Genomic DNA, 23050 nt, shown 5'->3' on the forward strand with positions numbered 1-23050 from the left:
CATAAGGTATCAGATGCGGCACACTTTTTGCCCTTTTCTGTTTTTTCTTTTTCCGGGGGGGGCTTATCCGCTTATTTTCACGATCTCAAGAGATGCATATATTTCATAAGCTATTACTACTAATTACTGTTAAGTTATAGTTTAGCAATAACTTAAGCGTGAACGTGGAGAACTGAAGATGCTAATTGCAGACGCCTCAATCATCATAAGCTATTTCGCATTTCCTGGAAAATGCGACAAGAGATTTGTAGGTGTTTCCTAGCATATCATACCTACGCATTCCCGTGACCGGCCTTTTTAAGGTCGGCGCCTTTTGCATTGCCCTTTTTTTTTTTTTTTATTCTTATTTTTTCAACCTTCTCCTTTAAACCCAACCAGACGCGGCTAGCACCTTTTGCTAGGTTATGTCGGTTTGCATATAGTAAAATTCATCCCTTAGGATAACGTACACGACTCCTTCCTGGAACAACCATAAATTTTGGTCTAATGATCAAAGGAGAAAACCGAATCAAATTCACGACAAGAATCTGCTTACCGATGATGAAGGTTTGGGGTGATTTGTTCGTGTTTGGATAACCATCTCATATCGCACGTTTTACAAAACCCTCCAATGATCTTTACAGGCAGAGGTAGGGTCCATTCCAATAATCTGGCTCAACTAGGAAAAAGAAAAATGAAAAAATCCGGTTACTTGAGGATGACCACGGGATTTGTGCAAGTCCCTCCCATTAGTGGGAGTATCTTTCTCGTCATAGAAAAGAAAAAAAAGTCCTTGGAATCGCAAAAAGAAAGGCCAGAAAAAACGACATCAGTGTATCGGAAGAGATTATCTGTACAAAATAGATATACACATTCTACTACGCATACAAAGACGTACCGTCACGGCAGTATTGGAAATATCTACACAGTTCTCAGACTCTTCATTCTAAGTCTACAAAAGATCTGTTACGTCTTCAAACGAATCACCTGTAATTTCTTCGTTTATGGCAAACCAGGATAGACAAGTGATATTATCTGATTGAGGGACTTCATTGATCCTTTGAGAAAAGCATGCCCCTCCGTAGCTGGAAGCCAGGAAAATAAAAGGAAGATAGTTCGTGAATGACTTCAGAAACAATTTAAAGCTTTTCATGATTGGTGGGACCATTACCTTTAATCAAAAATTTGAGCTCCTTCGACAAGTCCTCCACGCGACCTAGAACAGGTCTAATTCCACAAATTTGTAAGACACAAAGCTCCAAGTACAAGGCCATCTCCATTATTTGAAGCAGTAGCAGACAGACACGCTGTAACTCATAATGAATCTGCTTCAGTTTATTAGTCTCGCATAATTCCGTGACAATAGCAATTGCTTGGTCCTGTGTTCCAAAAGAAGGAAAGAATAAAAAAAACCACCCACAGGCAATTAGGATATGAAGTTTAGACGACTACATTGACAAAAACAGATACTTCTAAGTCATTTAGTGATCTTTCCCCTTTCTTCCAACTTCAATATCCATTGGCAACCAGATATTTTTTGCATACACAGTAGTGCTGGTGACTGATGTAAACAACAATCAGAACCTTGACATCTCATTATTGAAAAGAATGGCCAAAATATCATCATCGTACCTGTATCCCATGTAAAATCTCAGGCATTGGAAGTTCAGGAAAATGAGCGAGGTCAACATATCCCAACTCCTCTGCCCTTTTAGCAGCACCCTCAGCTTGTAAACAGAGAAATTTCAATAAAAGAAATGTAATTCTGTACATCTCAATGGCAACTAAGTCTGAAAAGTATGTTTGTGGAACATGGTTGTTGCTTTCAGTTCCTTGATCTTTGATCACAATAGCAGTTGTAGTTAATATGCCAGAGAACTTGGGCTTTGAGACGCAGCCAAGGGGTGAAAGAGCAAACCATCCATTTCTGCTGTTGACAAATGAAGGTTTTTTGCAGCAATCAAACTCATCCTTGAGGATAGGAGGGCATAAGAGGGGAGCGGTCCGGCTTGAAGCCTCTCCAAGGCGTTGATTTCCACGGCTAATGAAGGCCAACAAATGAATACTCATCTCCCTTAATTGTGAATCCATATTTTTCATAGCCTTAACCCATGATTTCCAATGTCTTGCCAGGACACACATTAGCATGAGAGTTTGCTCAGTCTCCTTCAAAGAAGAAAGAGAAGTCCAAGTCCTTTGTGCACGTGGCCTTTTCTTGTCATGATCATCAGATGGAAATTCTGGTGCACTGAGAAAATAAGAAATTAGATGGGCTTTCTCTGAAAAGAAGTATGGTATCACATTTTCCGCAATGTCAATACATGAAGAACTGGCTCCTAAAGAATGAACAATAGCTGTGACCACAGCTAAGCCAAGTCCCCAGATGTGCTGAGGCTTCTCAGTCTTGTCCGATAAGATGGAGAGGCTTTTGCCAGAATTAATAACTGAAGAAACTCGACCATCTGACATGTCAGCATATAAAACTTTAAGAGATGAGAAAAAACCAGCATTAAGAAGCATTTCAGCACCTCCTCTTACATGTGCAATGGCCAAGAAGAACTTCAATAAAATAGGAATAGATCCAAAAGAATTCTTATCTTGAAGTTTCAGAACAACATGTTGTAATTGGAGATGTTTATGTATGATGGGAAACCACGTATCAGGTGTCAAAAAACATTTTAGTGCCAAGTCCAAAGCAGTCAGGGAGAGGGAAAAACACTCAGAAATAGTAATACAGTTGCACAAGATGGGTAACAGTCCAAGGCTGACGTTTGAAATCTCAGCAAACCCTTCAGCAGACTCTTTATCTTTCACACCAGTTATGCTGGAATCAAGCCGGTAAAACTCCACTGCTGACAGAATCAACATTAGCAAAAGCTTCATTGTTTTATTCACCCCACTAACCATTGTTCTGAGGTCACTTAGCACTTTAAGACCAGTACCAGAAGTTTTTAAGACAAGAACACAAGCAGATGATGACAGGCTATTCTGCACAGATCTCATGAGATGAAGAAGTAAGTCTGCTTGTGCAGTGAGGAAATCAAAGACACCTTGAGAGACATCAGGGACTGGAGTTAAAAATTCTAAAGTGTCATGGAAACTTTGGCATATGTGATCAATGCATGGCAAAATTAGTTGATTGGGAATCTTCCCTCCAACCCTCACCATTTTTTCCAGCGACTGCAACAACAGGTAAATATGAATTAAAATTCTAACAGAAGCAAGGCAAAGAAGAAACAAGAATCGAAAAGCTTTCCAAAATAGACAGATAAAAATTCTGAATGATATAACAAGAGACCAATGCCTCAGAAAAGACTAAGAAAACCCTTAGAATAAGTTTTAGATGCCAGTACCTCAAAACATAAGGTAAAATCATCTTAAACATCTCTTTCCTTATGGTTTTTAGACTCAACTAGAACTATCACTTCTAGAACTATATTTCATTTCTTTATAAATGCCATATCATTATGTTTTTTGAGAGTCTGCAAAACGATTTCCCACTTGTAGTTTGCCACTTTTAATGCTACAACCCTATTATCTGTAGGCCCTAGGACCTAACTTCCCCATCAATTTGATGACAAAAGTAACTTGCCCAGTAAAATATTGATTAACAAAAAGTAGGTAGAGCATCCCAGAGTGAATAAACATTTAAATAGTTTGGACATGGTTTTCCACAATGAACTCAATAATAATCAGCCTTTAACATTTTAGCCTATTTTTAAATTCTCATGATTTCCCAGTCCCTCTAGCCACAGAAAAAATGTAGCGTCAATCTCTGCATAGCAAACATGCAAACAGCAGCAATAAAAAATTCGAACTCAGAGAACTTACACTGTCATCGTACACAGTTAAGACAGTAATTAATGCTTTCAGTGAAGAAAGCTTGGAATTTCCAATCAACACCATTGAGTTTGCTCCCTGCATGTAGCACAGCATTGTGTCTGCAATTGTTTTAGATGTTTTCCATTCAGAATAATCCCACATATCTAACCCCAAATCTGCTTCTATGCGTTGAAGATCAAACACATAGACATCATCAGCAGTAGAAAAAGGGTCAACCCTGCACTTATTCTCATAAATCTTCACCACTTTTGATTCAATCAGAAACTGGAAGAGTTCTTTAAAGGGTCCAGGACTCATTTTACGGCCTTCAAGCTCTCCATGCAGATGATAATAAAGATCGCTGATTATTAAAGCTTTCAATTCCTTCCCTTCACTGAAACGAAACCAAGAAAAACAATTGTAGATGGTATTAAAAAAGTGAAAAGAAGCACTAGAGTTACCCAGTTTGAGTAACTAAAATGCTAACACATACATAAACCTTTCAGAATCATTACATTTTGATATCACTCATTGGCATCTTTATTCTAGATCTTTATTCATATGGATAGTGCCTCATCTGGAGGCATAGTGCTTAAATATAAGTTTCGACAACATGATTGGTGTTTGATCTTTACCTGTAACCACGCTGTGAGTATTGCGCCAGCAATTCAGAAAAAGCAGGCTGAATGGTCAACTACCAACAGAAAAACACAACCATACAACAAAGTTACCAAGAAGTGACATCAAAAATAGAAGTGGAAGGGAAATGAAAATTTCATAGTGCAATTATGCATTATTAATTCAATGTGTCCTCAGGAACTCCTAAAAAGGTACATTTTAGCCATAGAACAGATACAGATTCTAAATCAGACTTTTTTCGTTTTTCCAAAAGAAAAGTCAGAATAAATAAAAAAATGGTATCACCTTTTTAAACAGAAGCCGAATCTTCTCGACCAAAGATACAGACAAACTTCCAGCATCACCAGCTGCTAATTTCCCCATTATGTGCACAGTGAGTAAACTTAATGCGACCTGCAAAGTAGCTTTATTTTCAACATCCCCAATTTGGATAATAAGAGGAGGTCAAAACAACATATCCGAGGCAAATTAAGAAACAGTTTGTTCATCTGGGAGGAAACTTTTCTGCAACATTGGATGGATTTTCAATTTCAAAACTTGCATTGGGTGATCAATGGTTTCAAATAAACCCAACTCTTTTTTTTCCCTAATACCTCCTAATCAAACCTTATTTTCATACAATGACAATCATTTAAGTGTTGCAAATTATAGGAGCTTTTAATGTGTTTGCCCACCATCCTGCACCCCCCAGAAAAGGAAGTTTTGTTCAACATCCTCACACTCCCACCACTTCCCCTGCAAATGAGAAAAGAAAGGGAAGAGAAAACTCCCAAACATTCAAGACATTAACAAAACATTAAGATATATCCGAAATTGATATCATAGGCCTATGAGAGGGCACACAAGTGTTCAACCGGGAACAGCAGTAGTATCCAAGTCAACATGCAGCTGGTAAGAGCATCTACAGACATATATGAAATATGAAAACAAAAAGTTACCTTTGCACGAAAATATGTATCATTGTCATATTTACAAGATGTATATGATTTGATCATGCGTCCAAGAACAGAGCTCTTGCACCAATTTGAAATAATATCCTTCAGAGCATAATTATCAGCTTCTATTTTCTTATTTGATTCAGGTGGTTCTTTAATGAGTGATTCAGCATATAACAACTTTTTCATCAAAAACATATCATATGCCATTGTTTCCAATATAGCTGATTGACATTGATATCTGTATCCCAGGTGTAAAGCCTCTGATTCTTTCATACTTAAAGGAACTTCTGAGCCAGCAGTTCGAGAGATAGAGTTTGACAATTGTTTCCAGAACTTGTCAGAGCTTTTCAGCCTCTCCAAAATCATTGTATACAGACCAGCCCCATGCCACAATGACTTCAGCAAGTTAAGTATGTTCAGCGGTATGCAGGGATTGCTGGAGATGATAGTGTGTCAGTGTTTTTCAGTCGAAACCATGTTATACATACCAAACCAAGCATCACAAAATTAGACTATGCACGTTAGTGCTAAAGTAAGTGAAAAAACCAGGACAAAGGCCTTCACCACACAAAATACCTATTGACAGCATCGTCGGATCTTACAACATATTGAAGAAGGGCATCTACAACACTAGATATTTTGGAGCCCAGTGAATCAGACAAAGCTTCATTTGTTGACTGTTTCAAACCACCAGCAGTAGCCAGTTGAACATCTGTATCCTCTTTTGTGTCAAAAATAGCAACAAAAAAGGCAGGCTGCACGCAGAAACCACCAATAAAAACCATGTCTTGAAACACTAGAGCAACAGTATTAAGAAGTCGTAGTAGATTGGTGGCAACCCCCTGGTCCACAGATCATGATTCAACTGTATCTTAAATTGCGTGGGTACACGAGTACACTATCTGGATTGCCAAATGAGGGGCAAAATAGAAAGGAACGAAGATCCAAATAACTGAGAAAGGGAAGAACAAAAAGGCACAAAGGAGAAACAGCAAAGAGAGAAAGGAAATGAAAGAGAATCTGAAGGAGCAAAAAGCAATGTTTTAGTTGAAAAAATCTAGAAGAAAAGAGGAAAACAGAAAGCCAAAAGTTGAGGAAAAGAGATATTAACATGTTAATTAACTTAATATATGGGAACGCGTCAACTCTTGCATTAACATTACATGTTAACTGGGTTTCAGGTTCATTAATCACAATGATTGGCCACTTTATAGGTACTTCGTTCCCTACATTTCCCTTTAATATGCTCTCATATTAACAGCTCATCATATTCATTGGTATTGAGAAAATTGTCACAAATAAAAAAGAATAGTTTAAAAATTGACCACTGCTATTTTCTCCCTTTAAAAAAATAATTAAATGGCCAAAAAATTCTAATTATTGATTTTTAAAATATCTATGTATTTATAAAATACACATGAATTTTTTTGGAAAAAATATTTACAACCCCAAAATACCACAACCTAAAATAACAAATGAACTAGAACTAAGTCTTGTACCCCTTCCCAAACCCATATCCAACTTGAGATGTACCGCTTTCCTAAATATGATACTATTAATTATCAAGCTTACGAAAGTTGAAGCTACAATAAATGTACTGGAAAAATTATATTACATATTTACAAAGATCACATGCCATCTGCTGTAACCATGAAAAGTTACAATCCAGTGGAAGAATTCAGAACAGATTGCATGGTCAACCTCAACCTAAATATTCTAAATACTGTCAGAAGAAATAATAAAAAAAAGGTTAACCCTCAGAGAAGGCTAACTAACAAGTACTGAGAATGTATCATAACTAACCTGGTAACAAGCTGCAGAAGTAAGCAAATTCAGTACAGCAATAAAAAGATCTTCATTCAGTACCCCATGTTCAAGTAAAATGCTATTAATAGAATGCCTTAAATCTGTCATCTAAAACCAAGTGGTTAATCAAGATAAATTAGTAAAATGAAAAAGGTAATTATTCAGAGGCCAAACAAGAAAGCAAAATTAATAACTTCAAGACACAAACAAATAAAAAACCAACCAGCTTATCATCTGGACCAAAGCATGAATTCACAAAAGGATATGGTTCTGCCATCCGCAACAAAACTGATAGTAGTTTAGCAGCACCAACCTGTATTGCCTGCACAGTCAAGTAACTTTGCATCACCTTCACAATTTTGGCACATGGATAATGAAATCAAAAGAGTAAACGTCCATCATGAATCACTAATAACTAAGAAACTATAATTCTGTCCTTGTCAGCCCCATCAACACCACACCCCCCCCCAAAAAAAAAAGACAATTTTACAATTCATGGCAGCATCCACATCTCAAGGAATTCTGAAATCTCACAACTCACTATGCCTTTCTTCATTTTAGCAATCCTGCATAGATGCGATGAGTAATATCTTTATCAATTTCCCCATTCTTCTTTTATAATTGAAACTGACATACTAACATTACTCCTTTGTGATACATATTGATTTACAATTCTCACAGAGGAGAAACAACAAAGAAAATGATGAATTTTGAATTTTAAAGGCACAGAAAGAGTATCTACCGGATCATTAAAAAAAGATATCAATGATATGACAGCAGCAACAACAGGAATTGGCTTGGTCATTGAAGAGAGCATAGCTTGGTGAAAAGCTGGAATGCTTGATGACATATCCTGGAGATGTACCACAATTTTTAATTTTTATATTTATGAAGGTCTAATCTGATTGATATAATCAAATAAAGACCAAATGAAATTCAGCATCTGCATATTGTCAGCACATATTTGTCAAGCCTAATAACAGTGACTAGAAAGAAAAAAATAATGATAATCATATTCCCCAAAAGAAAGACAAATGATGAATAATTTGGGAATGTGATGTATAATATCATGAAGAAAAATAACAACCTCCATCCCAAGAAAAACACAATTTGCAAAAGCTACGTATACTTACTTGACCGCATCATTAACTTCTACAACAACTAAAGCTTTCTTTACACAGGTAAAACAGCTAAAACTAAAGGTAAATAATTACCAAAAATATGCAACATAAAAGAAATGATCATGAGAGCTTGAAAAAATGTGAAAAAATACCAAAACTGAAGATAAAAAGTCATCCATTTGCCACTATATAAAAGTTGTAACATGTTATGTCACTTCAGTAGTGCAAACAGCTCTGTAAATTTCCGAATACCTTTGAAAATTTGGTAAGCATGATATATGAAATATCCAAAGCAGAACTTATAGCGAGTTGTAATCCCTCAATCTCCACCAGTTCGATAAGACGGTTGAGATAAAGCCTCTGCTCAAAGAAATGCTCTTATTAGGAAGGAAAAGAAAAGGATAGTGACTTCACCTTATATTGTAAATTGAAACAAAAGGAGATGATATAGAAAATAGCAGACCTCCAAGGCTTCAGAAGTTGTACACATTATACGAAAGAGAGTGTTGTGGATCGAAGAATCATAGAGCAGCAAATCCCAGATTACACCACCCAATTTTTCAGAGGAAGATGTTGCTAAAATGCATGTTTTCATCACTTCAAGCACCTATTGCAAGGCACAAATTATAACTTAATCTCTCCAGCATTTTAAATTCCATGTCCACTGTATGGACAGCCACTTGTTTGTGGACATCATTACAAGCTGATTTTGTTAGGTTTGGACCAAATCAATAGGATAAAGATCAAGAAGAACAAAAGCTAAACCAGGTAGGAGTATATGCATGCAATGTCAAAGAGTAACATGTAAATACTACCTAATCCAGGTCATTTTATGACCCATACCAACATGTCTAAGACATGCTAAGGAAAGAGGAAAAAAGATCATAGCCATCACAAGGTGAATTTTGAAAATTTAATTCAGTGCAAGGAAAGCAAGAAAACTGCACAAGATCCATAGATATATGCGCCATAACAGCATAATTAATGTTCACTGCAGCAATTATAGAGCTTGAGCCAGTGTAATATCCCTTAGTCATCTTTTACTTAATAAAAATGGACACTACATGTGTGTTACTCTGACCACCAAAAAGAAATTTGATCACTACCATCAGTCTATTACATCGTAAATGCATTTCATAGTATACAAAGACATCAATCAAAGTAATATAAAAATAAAAACAATTAAACATGTTGTTAGCAGCTTACAGAGAGACCAATCCATACCTTCAATGTTACTTTCCAACGAGTATTCTTCACCTTGTATTTCCAGTACTCATGATTGACTAGAATATACTGGAGGGAGAAAACAATTAATGACACAACAATATCATCCTCTACTCCAGTCCTTACAAGCTGCATGGTGAAATCCAGCACTGCAAATATCATTAGTAATAGGCACATCAGAACGAAACGGAAATATATAAGCAGTGTGGGCACTACTACTAAGAAAAAATTAAGAAAACGTTGAAGTTGAAAAGCTCATAAGATATAATCTCATGGAAGACCCTGAAAGTTGTAAGCTCAGGATAGAAAAAATTAAACATCCATATGAAGCCAGAAAAGGGCTACTAATGTAGAGCCACTACAATTAAACTTTGAATAGTCAGTTAAATATCAGATGAGATAACCACGAAACTACAGATAAAAAAATTGCAACTAGCAATAACACCCAATGCGCATTCTTGCTCCCCTCACTATTTTGGTATTTACCTTTTTTACAATTGCATAAACAAGTTCGGAAGACTGGAATAGGTTTGTGCTGGATTTCTGCTATGTTATTTCCACAGATAGAGGAGTTCAAACTCTATCCTCCATGTTATGATTTATAGAACAGTGCAATCGAAAAAATGGTGTCCCAGACACTTGGAGAAATGATGCTCATGTGCACTTCAAACATAACTTGTAGCAATAATTGAAGAGAAATTCAATTAATAATGGAAAGACCCATCAAACTATATGACTATTCCATGATTTTTTGTAGGAAACTTGCTTTTCATGTTATCCAATATCTATGGTTTTTATGACAAGCATACAAGAAAAGCAGAGGGTACTGTAGGATCAGCTATCATATTATCCATTATCTATGGTTTTTTAACAAGCGTACAAGTAAAGAAGAAGGTTTGTAGGATCAGCTACCTACTAGTCAAAGCTATTAGGATAAGGATCACTGCTTGACTGATATATAACACTCAGACATACATACATATGTATCATACATGGGAAAAAAGAGAGAGATAGAGAGACAGAAAGCGAAGCAGAATTATAATAACAAATGAGCAGACTTTATAGAACATATTTGCAAATCTAAACAAACAATTGAAAAATAAAAAGACATGCTTACTAATGACAGAAAGCTAAAATGATTGAATACAGACCTGATATTGTTAATAGGCAGTCATAATCACTCTGCTCACTATCAATTAAAAGCATCTTTGCCAACTTTCCAGATAGCAACCATGACCCACTGCAAAGAAAAGGTGAGGCAAGAAAGAATTAGAAGACTACATAAACAAATTTGTTTTTATCTTGAATACATGAGGACAATAGAAGAAAGCATACAAAAAGAAAAATGGAGAACAGATTCATTACAGCCAACATCCTTTCAAAGAAAAAAGAACAATTGAAGCACCAATTACCATCGATAAAAATGCAGTGCCAAATGCTGAAAGAACAAGCAGAGAAAGAGAGAGAATCTCTTCTTTCAGTTCTAACTCCTTGGAGAGAGTGTGACCTAGGAAGAGGACTCATCTATGTCTTGCACCAACTACATGGGTTTGGCTGCATAATTCTTTTCTCAAAACTGTTCCATACAAATCACGGAATTTATGTAACCTAAATCAAGTGATTATAACACACACTAAATTGAGTTACATACTCCATTATCCAAGTACAAGGCTTCATAGACTTAGCAACCATTCAACAGTTTGTTGAAGTTACACCTAAGTTTAATCACACAATTGCATTGAAGAAAATTCAACCATAAACCAGACAATTAAGACACTAAAGAAAATTCATAAAAAAAGATAGAACAGAATACATATTGTTCATACAAGATAACTTCCGGAAAGTATTTCAGCGGGATAGCTACAAAAAAAGTAACACAAAAATGATAAAAACGAAATCAAGTCGGAAATATTTGTAAAAGAAGCCATGTAGTAAACAGCTATGAGATATCCAACCCTGAAATCGATGCTAGGTCATTTAATGTGCAGAAGCAATCCAATAAATCTCAAAGCATTACAACTATAATTCTCATGATTCAGTCCATAGGGTTCACCTTGATAGACCATTCCAACCTACGTTGAAGACGCTAGAATTTGAAGCCACATCAAATATATTTGATTTCAAGGCTATTGCAGCAACTTGAGAAGGGGAACTGCCTCAAAAGAGAAAAAGAAGCAAAAAGGTATATGTGAATGAGCAACAGATAACTATATCATAGAATACTGAATAAGCTATGATAAACTATGGCAAGAAACAGATGCAGGTTTGAGTACTCAACATAATAAAAGTTGCCTAATGGACATAAAAGACCATGACAATAAATCAAATTCTAAACATCCTTGATTGGTGACACCGTGATCTTGAACCCTTCTTTGCTAGAACTAAACTCTAACAAATAAAACAAAGACCACAGCATGCATTACTTTTTCTTCTCAGAGACAATTAAATTGTTAACGTTAATGAGTGATTACCATGACCACGATCTTCAGAATTTTGAACTTTAGTTAGTTATTGGGTGGAGACCACAATGTATAACTTCCATTTATTTTTTTTTCCCTCTACTTGGAACTGATGGATGTGGCTTTACCAATGAATTCAGTTAGGGGATTAGATTCATTGATTCAAATATTAGTAACAAAATTCTTGCCATTCACAAATCAAACAAAGCACACATAGAAGAAAACAACCAACAGGTCATCTTCTTTATTAAATACAAATAACCCTTATGGAAGGAAACTAACTATAACTTAGGTGCAATTACCATTTCAGCATCTTTGCCATGATTACAAAAGCCATGGACATCAGTGCAGCACCACTGGGACTAGGAGACAAATTTCTGACTATAATGCTAATGATCTCAACAACCCTGCAGCAAAGATAAAGAGACAACTGCGAAAATATGGCCCAGAAGAGGTGCAAAACATAAAAAAGAAAGAATAAAGAATAAGGCAAATTAGTTCAAGTTGTGTAATTACCACAGATTATTTTCTATCTGCCCATTCATGCCAGTTGCTTGGACATGCAAGAAGTTGCAACTATCCATCATAGAAAAACATACAGCCTATTCAAAAGAATTGTTAGAAAAGAAAGAAACTATGAGGACAAGCAAGGTACCATGCTAAGTTTAAGGAAAAATTAAAGGGTGAATGTACAAACACCAATAAAAGACACAGATTTCAATAAATTCAAGTTTTCAAATACAACAAATATTGAAGAAAGACCAGTAACTTTCACTGACAACAGCAACAACAAAATAATTTCAAAAGAATTCATTATCTATAGCCATCCAAAACTCATTAATTCCAACGCTATCTATCACATATGAATAACTATAACTGGCAGCAAAGAATCACCATGTTGAAGGACACCATTCGGCCAAGTAGGTCAAGGGTAAGAAATGCTTCTTCATTGTTTTCTAAGTGTGGTGTCTGGGCCAAACGAAGGAGCAGCACAAACACAGCTGATTTTTTATGCTGCAGAAAACAATCAAGGTGTTAAAATATCCTAGTCATATTACTCAAACCTCTTCCAAAACTTTTAGGATCATTAATTCAACTTAAAAAATTTTCAGAGGCAGCATTAAGACAATACCTGAAAAGCATACAAAAGAGAGAAAAAACAATTATGCTGATGATGCAAATAGGAAAACATAACATCTATCCATCATTACAAGTCAGCATAACAGTAATCATATAGCAAACCTCATTCAATTTCACTAAAATTGAGCAAAGCTACCAGGAAAAGTTGGAGAAGAATATACGCATGCACACACACATAAGTTACCATGCAGCAAAACTAGTAAATCAAAATGCCAGAAGAAACAATTAATTCCAGCTGCATGCTGCACATTCACAGGTAACATGATATAACTATATGCATTCAAGGAAACCAAATTATATAAATATATTCCTAGCCCATCCACAAGAGACAATTTTCAGCCAAACAACAATTGCATGTTGAAGCCTAAAGAATAAACTAAAAAGACTGGATAGCACAGTAACATTACCTGTGGAGTAAAAAAAAGTTAAAAACCTAAACATCAAACATGTTCCAAAAAATTTCAGCAGATCCAGCAGGACATAATTGATAAACATTAACTATAATAGCAAAAGTGTCTCAAGTATTTACCTCCCAGCGCACAAGAGCAGTGTTCCCACCAACAACTTTCAGAATGTGCCCACGAGTTCTACTAGGAATGTGCAGACCATCAACCCCAGGAATACACACTGGATGCTGAGTTTCAACAATTTGAGATGTACGATCCAACAAGGATTCACTAGTAATGTCAAACAAGGACGATATGCCAGTGGATTTATCTAAAAAGTTATACCTGTTCACATGATAAATGCATTACTTGTAACAGAAACGAATGGTACTTCAACAAGCAACTTATCATAACAGAAATATTAGGAAATATGAGTTGTAGGGTCATTTACGACATCATAGAGAATGTTGGCGACAGAAAAATATATCAGAACAGACTTTACAAGTTGAACTGTTGAAATTTGAATTACATTAAAAACCTAAAAAGGTAATAAAACTCTTCAAAACTTGTAACATGGATTGACAGGTTCTTAATCATATCAGCTAACTTCAATCCAAAGATAAAACAAGCTCCAATAGCCTCTTGTCACATCCTCTTTTTGAGGTCAGATGGCTCTTCTTGAGTGAAAACAATAGCCAAACCAGAGTCACCAAAGTCAGCCATAAATAAGAGAAGTTTCTTAACAAACATATCAGACGGTACAATTATACATAGAGACATTCACAGATGTGTGTGTGTGTATGTACATATATGTATATGGCAGTATATATCTTGGTTGTACACACATATAATTGAAGCCAATTGGACTACAAAGAGAAAAAAAATACACTTACACACATTCTGCAGGCCAGCTTCCTTCACATAGAGATGATAAAAGGCGTAGAAGTTCCACAGTCCTAAAGGGAAATTCGCCCTCCAAGTTACAAAGAAGACACCGAATAGGACCATCTATAAAACTTGCTCTATCCCAAAATTGAATACAAAGTGACTCCTGCAAATTTGATTAACAAGAAATTCCAATTTATAACCTATGAGCAACAGAAAACATTACTATTAATAAAAATCAAGTGACTCAGAAATACATTCACTATACATCCAAACCTCTCCTCGATAAACATAGCAAAGAATATCCAATATCAAATTAAGGGTACCATCCTCCAACTGCAAAATGGACAAACTGTCATTAATAAAAAAAAGTTCAATATACCTTACAAGCAAATTCAATATGCAATATATATACCTGAAGATTAATTTCATAAGATGCAATGAATGCAGAAATAAAAGTTCTCAAGACACTTCGATAACCAGCAACAGGTCCCTGATAGAAGAGGAGAAAAAACCAAAATAAGATTAGAGAGCATAATAAGAAAAGACCACAAAATGCAATGACCATAACAATGTAAAAGCAAAAATAATCTCAGACAAGTTGCTATGAATTTCAGTGGAAAAAAAGAAGGATGAATCAAACGGTAAATGCAAGCATCAGAATACCAGTCAACCTATACAATGACATAAACTATGCCTTACATCTGATTCCTTCAATATGTCACTTTGAAGAATTTCAAGGAAATAACCCAAAGATGAAGCTTCAAAAGCTTGGCGAACATACCCAACATGATCAATCTCCTGGGAAATTGAACAAAGACACAGTCAATGCTGATAATATTCATTCATGTAGTACATGAAGCTGGAAAGAAAACACACCATCAGTACATTAGTTTCCTCCTTTTGAGGAAGAGATGAAATCAGACAAAGAAATACTGCCCATGCAAGAACTAATGGACCAGCTTCTCTCATTTCAAAGATATCAAAGCTTGATATGAGAGCATCAATCTCTTGGACATCATTCAACATAAAAACAGAAGCACCCTGCCTGAGGAACAGGAAAACAAATGTTCCAGCAATCAGAGCAAGTTGAACAAAAGGAAAAAGAAATAAATATCAGGTAATAGCAACTCATCCTAAAATCTACTTATATGCCAAAACATACAATCTTGGAATAATAATTTTCTTATCTTTGCTCTTTCAGGGTTTTTTTTTTTTTTGGAGGGGGATGTTGGATAATCTGGAGCTCCACACTTGAGGTGTCTAGAACATTCTCACATTGTCAAAAGAGTTAACCGTTTTTTTAAAACCTGCAAAATAAAGATAAAATAAAAGTAAAGGTAGCTAAAAAACCTGAAAGGAATTTCATCATGAACCATTTGAAGAAGATTTTCCAGGTTCAGAGTTTCTATGAGGACAAGTAGCAGCAGAACTTTGGCATGATAAAATGAATACAGTGCTTCAGGTGATATTGCTAGCTTTCCAAAATTATAAGACCCTGATAAGATTCCCTGTGCAATCATATTGTTGAGCAATGTATAAAATTAGTAAAGAATGTAGAAACTAATATCAAACAACTAAGGATATTTGATATACCTTATAGATCAAGCATAACTTTTTCCATTTTTTAGCACTACAAGTACAAAGTGACTCATAATAAATGAGAAAAATAATGTCCAAAACCAAGTTGTCTTCAAGTAATGTCTCCTCAGCCCATAAGGTGAAAAGATCAACATCCTATAAACCATTCTCAAAAAGCACATCAAATGTTAGAAGGCTTACACATAACAGTTGATAAAACATAACTAAGAAAGTAGCAAATGCTTCAATCTCCAAATATAATGCATACAAATAGTAAGAGTGCCTAAAGAAACTTCAGAACGTCAAAGAAAAGATGCATGCCACTAAATCTACCATCTTAATGAATCCATTCCTGATTAGCTACCTATATTTATACAAACTTATTGCCACTACGTTGTTTCGTAGGGCTAAAATGTAGAAGACAACTCGTATCAGACATACCATCTGCTCTGGATGACTGCAGGACATGAGGGCTTCCAGGACAGATATTAATTTTTTTTCCAGTCCATCAGAAATCAGCTTTAGTGCTTCCTCCCTAATAAAACTCCCTTCTTTCAAGATATTTCCCAAAAATACTGCACCAAACATAGCAGAAATGTCAGCAAGAAACCATGCAGTAAAATATCAATATATAAACAAAAGAAATGGTATCCAAGGGACGATTAGAGAACAGAATAGCCTTGTAATAGACTCACAAGCATGCATGAGAATCTGCCGGGTGCATTTGAACAAGCACTGACGCTCAATGTAATACTGTAGCAATACCTACACAAGAAAAGAAAACAGAAGGATATATAAAAGAAAACCAGAGAGCTTCATAGCAGAGAATAAATGCTATCACTATGACAGATGCCCCACAAAGATCTCACATTAATGACTTAAACTAAGCCTCACATCAAGTAAACAACTGCAACATCCTAAACACACACATCAGTCAAAAACCACAAACTCAGAGACAGAGATTGACAAATACACAAGTATGTATATACATGAATGCATTTGGGTGTATGATTATGATAAAAATACAAAAAAAAGATCAACGTTATAATTAGAAGACAAGGAAACTACTAACCACATGAATAGAATCGTGAACTATATAATTCTCAGCAGCATTTCCTTGCTCAAGATACCTATCAACAAGAATGTAGGACTGCACCTCATCCAAACACTGTCAAAACAAAACAAAACAAAATTAGAATCAGAAATGCCAAAAGGCATTATTTCTTTCTACTTGAGGAGAAATTGTTGACAATGATAACACATTTACTTAAAAAGTTCACTTCTCTTAATCAATCAAATAATGCACTGTCCTAAATAGTGGAATGCAACTTTTAAAAAAATAAAGTTGAAGAGAGAGAACGTTCAAATTGGCATGAAGAATATTAGTGAAAATGGTAACTAACCAAATACGAGCTGACTTGCAAAGCCTTGTCTCTGAAATCAGGCTTTACAGTCAGCTCATGCGGACCAATTTTGATTTGCTGCGAATTCAAAGCTTCCTTCGACTTCTCATTCGGCGGTTTAAACCTAGTCACCGTCTCCACGAACCAATCGTGATTTTCTTTCAACTTCTTCGCCTGAAAAACTCAGAACGCATTAAAACAACGCCGAATATGCAGAAATGTACATTAAAAGAAAAGAAGATAGCAGGAGTAGATTTACCAGAGGTTTAGGGAGGTCGTCGGAGGGAGAGGCGTTCTCGAGGTCAGTGAGAAGAGAAGAAAACGGTTCCCACCAAAGGGAAGGATCGACGGATTTAGTGGTGGTCGCCATTGATGGTGATCCACTAAAACCCTAGCCGAAGAAGAAACAAGAAATGGCGACGTTTTTCTCCTCTTTGATAATTTTGATTGAAATTTTTTTCGCGCTTTTTGGGAGGAGAGGGTTTAGTTTTATGGGGGTTTGAGGTTTTGGCTCATCGACCGTTCGGGTTTGGGAGTTTTGCCAAAGGTGCGATGCGGTGCGACCTAAGGTAGTGTAATACTCCCGCACCGCAGCTCGAGTAGAACTTGCTTTTTGTTATCAATAAACAGAACTTGGGCTAACTAAACACAACCCAATTTTCAAAACCATCCCACTGTCCAAATTGTGCCCTAAGCCACAACCAACCCAACCCAATTCCGTCACAAAAGGCCCTAGCAATCTCCGCCTGAATGGTGTCTCGTCACATCTGACTGTTGCTATACCCAACTAAATTTCAATCGACAAATAAGTCATTAAGAGCCGCATTTTCAGATTTTTATTGAAACATTTTAGCTTAGCCCTAGAATTTTCAACTGAGTTTGCAGTAGTAGTAGTAGAAGAATAAGCTTGACTCGCTTTCCAATACTAATATGGGCTGCGGGAGGATTGGCTTTCAAACACTGCCCATACAACATGATTTATTTATTTGTCAGTCTAATGTGACAGCTAATTTAGGTGTCCTACATAATGACATTTAATTTTATTTTATTACAATTATGGGGTATGGTGGATGGGCTGGGCGGGCCGGGGTGGGGTGGGGGAGACAATGATTGTTTTTGTTTACTCTTAATCGAGTAGGTGATCCATTATGATATCTTTATACAATGTACATACATACCAAATACACATACATGTACGTGTATATATATGTACATTTTATAAATTTTAAAGAATCGGAGAGATTTGTAACTTATTAGTGTAAGTAAAATTGTTTCTCATATTGAGAACCGCTCGATTTGTTTTGCCAATCAAAATTGTAGGTGTATGCATCACCTGTGTGCTATACTGGGTGTCTTCAATGGGGCATGTTTAACTCTTGGAATTTGAAGATTTGGGGTTAAAAATAAATATGGTTTGCACCAAGAAAAATAAATACTATACACATATTGGGTAAGAATTCTAGAAGCGGCCCCAAATTTGACCATGATGATTGAGTTCTGCGTTGTGATAGTGGGTGCAAAGTACATAAAAAACCAGACTGCAGATTTTTCGATGACCGATATAGATATGTACACAACAACACTCTTTATGTTCTTTTTGGCTGTCTAGAAAGGGTTGTTGTGGCATTAATTGTGAACCTTTAATACTCCGAATACATCTGATCAAGTGGTTCGTACGCATCCATCTTCCTTTCCCCTTGTTTTTTGTTATTTCATTTATTGAAATGAAAATTTCATCCAAAAGAAAAAAGAGTGTGACTTTTTCATCAAAAAATTTGTTTGCTACTTCGTTTTATACTAAGGGTGAGCTTTTAATTTCAAATAGGATAAGTAATAGAAGAGTTTTAGGTTTATAAATGTGACATCTTTTAAGTTAGCTTTTTGAGAAAAAATAATGATTTTGTGATAAAATAGTATTAGAATTCAGTTTGACTTTGATATTATGTCAAGTGCTCTATTAAATAAAGTAGATAAGATAATTCGATACGTAATAAGATCGTGTTAAATTTAAGTGAGAGAAAATATTAAAAAATCTCATATCAAATAAGTAAAAAAAAGATTTTAGACTTATAAACATGAGTGCTGCATATTCTATTAAATTAATATTTTGACAAATAATAAGAGAAAGATCTTTTAAGTTTATAAGTATGAATGCCGCACACTTTATAGGATTAATTTTTTAAACAAGAGAGTAATGGTCGGTGACACAAACACGAAGATCCATAGGTAAAAGTAAAAGGGTTTTCTGAAACAGTGTTTAAGAGTCAAATATGCATGCAGCAAATCTGTAGGCTTAACTACCTGATTTTTTGTTTAGACACTAATAAGAAAGTTTAATGTACTATTGTTGCAATAGAAAATTAGGAATTCACGCATTCAAATCACCAAGTAACAGAAACAATACACACAACTCCAACTTAATTTATCTAATATAACTAAGAAATTAACAATGAGCACAATTCTTTCTTCCCCGCTCTTTAATTTAAACTTTTTTTTTTCTGTTTTCTTCATTTGTATTGTCTCTCCTTCAAAGACTTTTATTGTTGTGCGGGGAACTTGTTCACACTAACCTTCATTAATTGCATAAAACAGTTTCACTCTACATTCACCATCACTGCAAGAGTTTAAGGCTGATGAGGAGCAAATGGTGGCAGTGGAGGCCATTTTCCAAACTTAGGGTGGTCGAAATGCTTTGGGGGGTGAGGAGGAAGCTTAGGAAGGGGAGGGCATGGCTTCTTAGGGAATGAAGGAATGTTTGGAAGTGGAGGAAGTGGCTTCTTATAAACTGGAACTGGAGGAGGAAGTGGTTTCGTATATTCCGGAACTGGAGGGGGTTTATAGATTGGAACTGGGGGAGGAAGTGGTTTCTTGTAGACCGGAACTGGAGGGGCTTTATATACTGGAGGCTTGTAAACTGGAACTGGGGGAGGAAGTGGCTTCTTGTATACTGGAACCGGAGGAGGTTTATAGACTGGGGGCTTGTATTCTGGAACTGGAGGGGGAAGTGGCTTCTCGTATACGGGAACTGGAGGAGGTTTATAGACTGGGGGAGGAAGTGGTTTCTCGTATACTGGAACCGGAGGAGGGTTATAGACTGGGGGCTTGTAAACTGGAACTGGAGGGGGAAGTGGCTTCTCGTATACTGGAACCGGAGGAGGTTTATAGACTGGGGGCTTGTAAACTGGAACTGGGGGAGGAAGTGGTTTCTCGTATACTGGAACCGGAGGAGGTTTATAGACTGGGGGCTTGTAAACTGGAACTGGAGGGGGAAGTGGCTTCTCGTATACTGGAACCGGAGGAGGTTTATAGACTGGGGGCTTGTACACTGGAACTGGGGGAGGAAGTGGTTTCTCGTATACTGGAACTGGAGGAGGTTTATAGACTGGGGGCTTGTATTCTGGAACTGGAGGGGGAAGTGGTTTCTCGTATACTGGAACTGGGGGAGGAAGTGGCTTCTTGTATACTGGAACTGGAGGAGGTTTATAGACTGGAGGCTTGTAGACTGGAACTGGAGGGGGAAGTGGCTTCTTGTATACTGGAACTGGAGGAAGTTTATAAACGGGAGGCTTGTAAACTGGAACTGGAGGAGGAAGTGGTTTTTTGTATATCGGAACTGGTGGGGGTTTGTATATTGGGATTGGTGGCGGGAGAGGCTTCTTGTAGATTGGAGGGAATAGTGGGTGGTGGAAGCTTTTCACTGGCGGAACTGGCAACTCGGGCAGTGGAGGGTGCTTAAAGTGAGGCCATAAGAAGGCTGAGGCACATGTTATTGGTGAAAATTTCAGCTTTCCTTTCAGCCCAAAGCTGTGTTTCTCATCACTCGTGGACTTGAAGACTATCTTGGAGGACTCCAGGCCTTCATGGGCAGGGCAAGCTGCAGCTGATACACTGTGAAGCTGCGCATAGCATTCTTCCTTCAGTTTGCCATCTTTAACCAAGTCCTGAGGAAGAGATACTTTGAAGTTCCCTGCTTTGTCAAGCTCGCCAGACCCTCGTGTTTTGAACTCTCCTTTCTCTGGCTTGCAGTCTATGGTTACGCGAAGCCCTGCAAAGGAGAAAGAGACAAAACACATAAGATCATTAATCATTATTGCAATCTGTGTTACAGGGACCACACTATTCAATGACCCTCATGAACAAGCAGACCAAGAAATTGAAAGCTTTATGTACTACTGGTATAGATCTGGTCAAGGGATAAAACAAATCTTTCATAGTACAAAATATTGTAGTCGCTGCGCCCTGACTGTACTTGTAACTTGTTTCTCTACGTGTATTAAACCAAGCTCAAGCCGATCCCACCTAGCATATGTAATGCATGGACAGCGTAGGAAGCACCGTTGAGATTTGACTACTATTTACTCTAATTGTATGTACCTGAAAATGCCTGGCTTGTCTCGAAGTTATTCTCTGCGCAGTCTGCACATTCTCCAACCCCGACGACCTCCACCGTTTTACCATCAGCATTGCAGAAACTTGCTACAAATAGCAAGAACGACACCAAGAAGCACACAAGTGCTCCTCCACGACCCGGGAGGATCTGCATTGGGAACCAAGAAGCTTTACAGCCCCCCCCAAAACAGCAAACGATATTAGGAAACAAAATCAAAAGAATATTCAGCCTACGAGCTGAGAAGCAAACAAGCTTGCTACAAAGCCTGACTGATCAGTTGCATACCCAAGGCTTATTATATAATGATGTTAAGGGAAGCAAACTCAAAGGCTCACCGACACCACACTTAAAGGCCTCACATGAGGCTAGGGACCCTTTGAGATGACTTGTGTCATGGTTTGAAAAAGAAAGTAACGTGCCATACTGGCTTCATCGACCAAATGACATTATCTTCATTGAATGAGCTCTCAACTGCACACAGCTAAATCTTGCTGTGTTTTTCTCATCCCTTTAAACCTACTTACTAACCTTCATAAATAATTTGCTTACAGATAAATTTGGGTTGAATTACAAAAAATTATGGTCCTGCAATCATAACAAAGCTGCACTAACACTAATATTACTCGTTTTTTTTCTTTTTGATACCCACATAATTGATGAGCCTGAAAGGAGAGAAATCTGTGACAGAAGAGTTTGTATATTTGTGGAACTTATCAGCTTCACGTGAATCAACCACAATGCCAACCAATTTAAGTACTTTAAAGGTCAAATAAGTTGAATTGCTTTCTCATTATATACTTATCATAAGCTCATTTTTGTGAGAACCCCGTCACTAGTTTTCTCTAATTAGACAGGGTGCAGTTCAGCCATGGCTTCCAAAAATTTCCATCTTATTGAGCAAAAGAAGAGACTCTACGAATGTGTAAGTTTTCTTCTTTTTTTTTTTCTTTTTATTCGACATAACTATATGGGCCCATGGCTTCCATTGTATACACAATTGACCGGATATTGAGCACGTCAAGTGAGTCTTAAATGGGGCTAGCAGCTAATAATCATTTCGATGGATTCAAGAAATTCCTGAATTTTACCATTACTAATCGGATTGATACAATCATGGTGGATCCTTTTTCTGCCATGAAAATAGTTTTATGAAGCATTGCCCAAAAGGGGCAAGGCCTATAAATGATAGCTTTTGAATAATTCTGTGCTAATTTACAGTTAATCACCATGTGCATCTTGCAGATAGGGTGAGCTGTGCGGATTCATTACTTGCTGCA

The 23050-nt window shown here is 36.7% G+C and overlaps 2 protein-coding genes across 4 annotated transcripts; both read right to left on the reverse strand.

Moving 5' to 3' along the window:
- Window positions 499–17988, reverse strand: LOC18607606. 2 transcript variants are annotated; one of them, XM_018115396.1, is made up of 32 exons: window positions 17643–17988; window positions 17384–17557; window positions 17053–17148; window positions 16676–16745; window positions 16422–16555; window positions 15996–16136; window positions 15753–15910; window positions 15288–15447; window positions 15102–15200; window positions 14815–14892; window positions 14676–14735; window positions 14408–14565; window positions 13658–13859; window positions 12883–13002; window positions 12505–12590; window positions 12291–12395; window positions 11583–11681; window positions 10681–10769; window positions 9530–9678; window positions 8769–8912; window positions 8558–8665; window positions 7927–8037; window positions 7408–7506; window positions 7182–7292; window positions 5955–6133; window positions 5379–5814; window positions 4726–4833; window positions 4437–4495; window positions 3811–4195; window positions 1612–3159; window positions 1151–1358; window positions 499–1064 (listed from the first exon to the last, which is right to left on the reverse strand). In XM_018115396.1, the coding sequence occupies exons 1-32, from the start codon at window positions 17751–17753 to the stop codon at window positions 982–984; spliced, it is 5868 nt and encodes a 1955-aa protein (XP_017970885.1). In that variant the 5' UTR covers window positions 17754–17988; the 3' UTR covers window positions 499–981. The 2 variants fall into 2 exon arrangements, with proteins under 2 accessions (XP_017970885.1, XP_017970884.1); XM_018115395.1 differs by having other exon boundaries at window positions 15279–15447.
- Window positions 19712–22063, reverse strand: LOC18607607 (repetitive proline-rich cell wall protein 2). Of its 2 annotated transcripts, XM_018116000.1 has the most exons (3): window positions 21758–22063; window positions 20281–21428; window positions 19712–20223 (listed from the first exon to the last, which is right to left on the reverse strand). In XM_018116000.1, exons 1-3 carry the CDS (start codon window positions 21924–21926, stop codon window positions 20008–20010), a joined length of 1533 nt encoding a protein of 510 aa, XP_017971489.1. In that variant the 5' UTR covers window positions 21927–22063; the 3' UTR covers window positions 19712–20007. The 2 variants fall into 2 exon arrangements, with proteins under 2 accessions (XP_017971489.1, XP_007041922.2); XM_007041860.2 differs by having other exon boundaries at window positions 19712–21428.

Source organism: Theobroma cacao, chromosome 2 (assembly GCF_000208745.1).
Source record: "Theobroma cacao cultivar B97-61/B2 chromosome 2, Criollo_cocoa_genome_V2, whole genome shotgun sequence".
NCBI lineage: Eukaryota > Viridiplantae > Streptophyta > Magnoliopsida > Malvales > Malvaceae > Theobroma > Theobroma cacao.

What these genes read in the sequence shown, in the direction of transcription:
- LOC18607606 (XM_018115395.1), bottom strand. Translation starts at nt 17,753, where the DNA reads ATGGCGACCACCACTAAATCCGTCGATCCTTCCCTTTGGTGGGAACCG. An exon ending in GCAGTCATCCAGAGCAGATG is followed by an intron (nt 16,137 to 16,421) that starts GTATGTCTGATA and finishes AATGGTTTATAG; the next exon opens with GATGTTGATCTTTTCACCTT. An exon ending in CTTATGAAATTAATCTTCAG is followed by an intron (nt 14,736 to 14,814) that starts GTATATATATTG and finishes TCCATTTTGCAG; the next exon opens with TTGGAGGATGGTACCCTTAA.
- LOC18607607 (XM_007041860.2), bottom strand. Translation starts at nt 21,926, where the DNA reads ATGCAGATCCTCCCGGGTCGTGGAGGAGCACTTGTGTGCTTCTTGGTG. An exon ending in GACAAGCCAGGCATTTTCAG is followed by an intron (nt 21,429 to 21,757) that starts GTACATACAATT and finishes TCTCCTTTGCAG; the next exon opens with GGCTTCGCGTAACCATAGAC.